At 28.3% G+C, this 6,203-nt stretch overlaps 1 protein-coding gene across 1 annotated transcript; it reads right to left on the bottom strand.

Moving 5' to 3' along the window:
* Positions 1 to 703: 703 nt before the first annotated feature.
* Positions 704 to 6,121, bottom strand: LOC122273113 (WD repeat-containing protein 19-like). Its single transcript, XM_043057177.2, has 3 exons — positions 5,070 to 6,121; positions 4,907 to 4,973; positions 704 to 891 (listed from the first exon to the last, which is right to left on the bottom strand). The coding sequence occupies exons 1-3, from the start codon at positions 5,148 to 5,150 to the stop codon at positions 704 to 706; spliced, it is 336 nt and encodes a 111-aa protein (XP_042913111.1). The 5' UTR covers positions 5,151 to 6,121.
* Between the last annotated feature and the right edge of the window lie 82 nt (positions 6,122 to 6,203).

The following is a 6,203-nucleotide window of genomic DNA, read 5'->3' as shown; positions in this document are numbered from 1 at the left end:
AAAAACGAAAATAAGCACCTTTAAAAAAGCTATGCACCCAGTATTAGATAAATAATTTTTTTAATATCTACTCTTCTATTCCCCCATTTCCTTGAATTTAATTTCTGTAGGTTATTGCAAAATCATTCAAGATAACATTTGATGAGTGCATTCTTTCACCATTATTCACCATTCATCACTTTACACCATTATTTTCAACAAAAAATTTCATATCTCAATAGTGCAAATTGGATCACAAAATGATTGTAAAAGAAATAAACACATCTTTAATATCAATTTTATTCTACCAGGTTTCACAGAAAATAGCAATGTGTTTCTTTAGAAGTTTAGAATTTATTGAGAGTCACATTTCCTAAGGACAGGTTCCCCTTGTATTTTATAAATTTTAAAAATAAATAAAAAAGCTCCTTTTAAAAATATATCTAGTGTAAATACATTCAGTAGTGCACTGCTTGAAAAAAAATCTAAAACAGAACTGAAATCAATAAAATAAAATTATTAAACATACATTACAAGAAAATAAAATAAAAGAGGATCAAAATTAGCAAATTGATGTGTACAAAAATGAATAAAAATTATAATTTGCAGCTTTACTTTTCTTAGTGTGTACTTATATTTTCATGTCTTAATTCTTTCTTCACACATTTCTTAAAATTATTTGTTTTATTATCAGTATTAATTATTTATTATTAATAATATAATATCATAAATCTAGAACATTGCTTACTTGGATTGGATCATGGCCATTATGATATGCATCCAAATGATGTCCAGGTACGGGCATAGCAGATGTTTTACCAGTTGGAGTCAAAGATATCAATTCATCTTCCACAAACAGAGCTGGAACCAAATCATTTCTTGCAAAAGAATTTAAATGTTCAACTTTACTCCCTAAAAATAAATTTTTTCTTAAAATATAACACTCAAAAATATCTGTGCATTAAATATTTATAATAATATATATATATAATCTACATTTACCACTATTGCTAGTTTTAAGGAAATATTTTATGCATAAGTTTAACAAAGAATTGTTTAAAAAAAATTACACCAATGTGTAAAATAAGTGAGAGAGAGAGAGAGAGAGAAATATGTAAACAACAAAAAGTTTAGTAATATAAGAAAATAACTCACATTATTAGAAATTAAATTTAAATATATTATATTTTATACGTGAGTGATAAAATATTGTAAATGTTTACAAGTTACTCTATAAAAACAATATTTTCACACAATGTAGCAGCATTGGAAAATTTTAAACATCAACAAAATTATAAATACAGATTAAAATATTGTAGTCGAAGCTTTAAAAAAAGATGCTAAGCTAAAAAGCATTTCTTGAAAGGTGTAATTTTTTTTTCTCACTGAAGTTTTAAAATTAAAAATTGCAACTATTTTTTTCATTTCTAATGCATTTTTCATAACTGAAAATTTTATAATGATTACAGTAACTTAACATGTAAACCACACTTCTAAATGAAAAAAAAAATAAAGCACTCAATAGAATACAAATGATGATGTAAGAGAAGAGGAAGTTGTGTTGCATTCTTAATTTGCCATTTTCCCTTCAGAACCAGTTGTGCTTTGCTCTCTCGCTGAGTTGGCGGCTCGCGCAATCTTTCTGAGGATGATGTATTTGGGCATCAGAAGAGCCTCATCATGCTGTCCATATGATCCTTCCTCTTTCGTGTGTTTATGTCACAAGTATTGGGGACTGCAGGATGTTATTAATTGATGAAAATTTTTCTGACTGAAATTCAAGATGATGTGGTTTTCAGGGCCGGATAAAGTGAAAACACAGCTTAAATTGTCAGAAAAGAATTGTTGAAGTGAATTGACCAAAGAATGTGATTTTTGTGGCGGTATTCGGTAGTAGCATTTAAACTTGCTGTCACTTGTGACCCCATTCGTTCATAGCAGTTACTGCGAGTAGGGGTCACTTGTGAAGCTAAGTTTTGCTGTCAGCCTATAGGTTCAAGTAAGTAGTGGCGTCTAGTGATGCTAACTTCTCCATTGTGAAAAATAATCACTTAAACTGCGAGATGTTTTTTTTTAACTAAGTACAGCAATTTTTCTTCATCATCCCTATGCTTTTCCAAACCTTCAATTTGTCCTTTGGACTTTTACTGAACAAAATGCTCACTTCTTCGCACTATTATTTCATTTGATGCTCCCTTAAGGACTTCTATACCTCAAGTTCTTGAATTTCATGATGAATGGGTAAAGGGCTACAATGGCCAAATGCAAAGCAAACCATTATGTCTATATGTCCATGTTACATTCATAGAGTTATAAATAAGAAGGAGTGGGCATTCCTTCCCTTCCCTGTTGGCGCGAGTGAAGTAACTGTCAAGGAGCGGCGGCCATGTTGGTATAACCAGAAACTTCGCGGAGCCGCTCAGGTTTCAAGAGGAAGAGTTAGGTTGTTTTTGATCTTTTCTCTTATGATTGGAAAATTTCGAAAACGAGATTGAAATAGTTTTGTTATTAATACATAACACCTTTTTTCATTCAATTTTTCAATATTAGTTTCTTTTCTTCTTCCCAAAAAATAATGTTTTAAGATAGCTCTATTTTACAAACTTTACAGCAGTTTTCGGGAACTTAGGTTCCTTTATATTTTATCTATGCATTAAAAGTAATATATTATTGTTATTTAAGGGGGCAGCTTTCCAATTAAAAATTTATTTAAAGAATATCACATTAAAATCACACTATTTTAAATACAAATAAAATAATATGAAACGGAATTTTGCTTTAAAAGTTAGAATATTTAAAGGGAAAAATATTGGTTTGTGCTAAAAGAATAGCAATAATCAACATTAAGCCATTTGAGTAAACACTTGGGTAATAAAACTAGTCCATAACCTACTGTTTATTACTAAGCAGAGAAGTCTAATTTATTTTTCTTTTGCAAAGCACTTCATATGAAGTGTACAAAACTGTAATTTACAAATAACAACGTAAAATAAATGTGTATTTATTTTTAAAGGTAAATGCCCAGAGTATTTAATATATAGGAATATTTATTTCCCAATTGAGGTTTAAACTCCACTCATGAAATGCTCCATCTCATTCACAAAATACATGAAGTGGTGAGCAAATAAATGCTCTATAATAAATGCCCAGGCATTATTATCTATAATGAATGCTCTATAATAAATTAAAGCTTTGACACAGCAATTGAGACGTTAGTAGAGGAAGGTGGAGGCTCAGATGAAACAAATTTTAAGGCTTTTAAGGAACTTTAAAAGATAAAATGAATACTAAAGCCTTTTTAAGGCACATAGAAATCCAGCAAAGTACAAGATTTAAATGTCAACACTTTGAAAGTACAATGAGTATTACTTGCTATAATTACTTGCTGATTTTAGCAGGGTTTGAAAAAACCCAACCCGCCTGGGTTTTATTAAAAAAAAAACCGGGGAAAATTGGGTTTTTTCATTTAGTGCTCATACACTTTAAGTTTTACTGTGTAAATATTTTTATTTATTAAAAAGTGTCGTATAAGCTTAAAAATAGAAATAAATCCAAAAAGTTATTTAAATTTTGTTATATGTGTTTTATATTAAGTTTAAATAACGCATTATCACTAATATATGTTTGAATCTTTTTTAGTGTTAAGTACATATTATTAATGTTTCACAATTTTTAACTCATGCATTGTAAAATATAAATGCAGTAGTGTAAAAGGAACAAGTTTATTAATCTTTTTGTTTTTACAAACATTTATTTACTATATTTATTAAACATACACACACATATATATATTATAAAATTATAATCTGTAAATATTTATAATCAGTAAAAACTAAAGTTTCATCTGACATTTGACTTTAATAAAAAACTGAAATAAATATTTAATGGTCTTCCATGTTTTTATAATAAGATTAATAGAAAGTGAAATTAAAATTACATATAATTATAAAGAGTATCAGGTACTTGTCACATTTTTTTCAAATAATTAACCCTAAGAAAATGATTTCATTTTTAGATAAATAATTTTAAAAAGTTCTCTTAAAAAAGTTTTAGCTTACTTTTTTAAATTCAGAAAATAAAACTGTTTAAATTTGTTAATGTATCCCTTAGTAAAAAAAAAAAAATTGTTTCTTTTCAATTTTTTTAAACATATGAATTAATAATTATAACCTGTTTATTAATATGTAAAGCATGCAACTATATTTGAAAAATTGATCTTTTCAGACTGTATTATTTAAATTTCTATTTGATTTAATATCATTAAAATATTATTTTTTGAAAAAACCCTCTTAAAGTTTTCAATAGTACTACAAAATTATAAGATTCGAGTTTCTTTTACTTTACAAATATTAAAAACTTAATCAGACAAATTTATGCAGCATAATAAATTATATATAAATAAATGTGCAACACTAACTTTTAATAAAAACATTATTATTAATTTATTTTATTTTTTAAAAAACCTACTTATCGTTCCAAGTGGGTTTTTTCAAGGTGGGCCCACTTGGCGAACCCTGCTTTTTAGGAAAGAGAGTTATGTTAAAGGAATTATATTAAANATGTGTTTTGGTTGTACCAATATGGCGCCGCGGTTGCGGTTAAGGCTTCACGAGTGTACGGGCATGCCGTCTCCTCTTATTTATTACTCTATGGTTACATTAGGCCAAAACAGAAAAAAAAAACACAAGACATGGAAGCAAAAATATTTAGAGAATACAACTGTTAGATGCTATTAATAAGCATCATTCTTAACACCAAGTAGGACAGAATGCAGAAAAAACGCTAAAAAAGTGAATGAATCAAAGAGAGATAAATTTTTGCATAGCATTTAAAGTATTGAAACTATAGAATGCAACTATCTTCATATGTGATACTCTTGTTTCCTTCTATTTTGATTCAAATGCGAGCAGAAAAAAAAATCACTTACCATCTAAACTATCACAGATGTAAAGATAAGTATTAGCTCTCTCTTCATCAAATGCAATAAAAATACCCTGAAAAAAAGTAATTAATCAAATCAATGGTTTTTTTTTAATCTAAAAGAAAGGAACCTAAAAAAGTAAGAAAAAAAAGAATTTAATAAAATTTACCTTATAGATTGTACACTGGTTCCACAGAAGTTTAGAAACATTTGAAGAAAATTTAGGTACATTCAATAAATTACTCTCCATCTGCAAAATAAAACAGAATCACTAAACACTGTAAGATTTTTATTTTAAAAAAAGGTGTAAAAAAACTATTTTTTCCTACTCCTTTTGAATAGAAAATTTGACAAATTAACATTACAGAGTTTTCACAAATAACCAAATATGTGAAAATACTTCTTTTTCTCACAACTTTTCCCTATACTCATTAACAGCTTCCCTGATTATCCAGAGTTAACTCATGTATGTATCTTTGGGTAGCGAGTTCAAACTGACAGCCGACAAAACAACCAGCACGTATACAGTATGTATACGCAGAAAAATTTAATTTGTCTTGACTGAAAGCCCTCTTGTTGGTTGTGGTGTAGAAGTTTGAAGAGAGATGTACCAGTTCAGGCGATGAGTATGTCGTCTGACCAGGAGTAAAATTTCTTGGCATTCCTATCACGGCTGTAAAAAGATAGAGCCCTAAAGATGGGGTAAGGTGATTGGCCATGTATGGGTAATGTATGCGTGACTCATTTCACAATAAAGATACAATAAGATTTATCAGAATGAGTATTCAAGCAACAAAACATAATAATTGAGAGGACAAGTGTAAGATAAATCTAAGTTCAGATTTACAAATTGTTGTTGAAAATTAAAAGAAATTTTTAAAATAGTTTCATGCAGTTTTCCCCATTCTATCACATGGGAGAGGACTTTTATTATATTTGTATATGGTTATTGCACTCATAAAAGCTACAGGCCATCAAAAAAATTGTAGTGTTAACTGTAATTTGCATTAACAACCATAACAGTAAACAATAGGACTTTTTATACTGAACTGCAATTCTTGTTCCTAGTTTCTCTTAATAAAACAACTTCAATTTCTTCATACTCAATAGTTCCCTTCCGATTTCTTGCATGCTTGAACAAACTGAGTGCATAAACCATATTAACTGAAATTTATTTTAACCAATAAAGCAGTAAAAAGAAGGGCTTTTTACACCTTATACATTTTATGTACTAAATAACTGAATGAAACGTTTGTTTAAAAGTAGTAAAAGTTAAGAAAATTTTATTAAGAGTCTGAGCCCG

Source organism: Parasteatoda tepidariorum, unplaced genomic scaffold (genome assembly GCF_043381705.1).
Source record: "Parasteatoda tepidariorum isolate YZ-2023 unplaced genomic scaffold, CAS_Ptep_4.0 HiC_scaffold_2441, whole genome shotgun sequence".
NCBI lineage: Eukaryota > Metazoa > Arthropoda > Arachnida > Araneae > Theridiidae > Parasteatoda > Parasteatoda tepidariorum.
This window is presented reverse-complemented; position numbering and strand designations above follow the sequence as displayed.

Excerpts from the sequence above, each read along its gene's own strand:
- LOC122273113 (XM_043057177.2), bottom strand. The coding sequence starts at position 5,150 with ATGGAGAGTAATTTATTGAATGTACCTAAATTTTCTTCAAATGTTTCT. Across the intron at positions 4,974-5,069 it reads ACCAGTGTACAATCTATAAG|GGTATTTTTATTGCATTTGA; the intron begins GTAAATTTTATT and ends ACTTTTTTTCAG. Across the intron at positions 892-4,906 it reads CATCTGTGATAGTTTAGATG|GGAGTAAAGTTGAACATTTA; the intron begins GTAAGTGATTTT and ends ATTTATTTTTAG.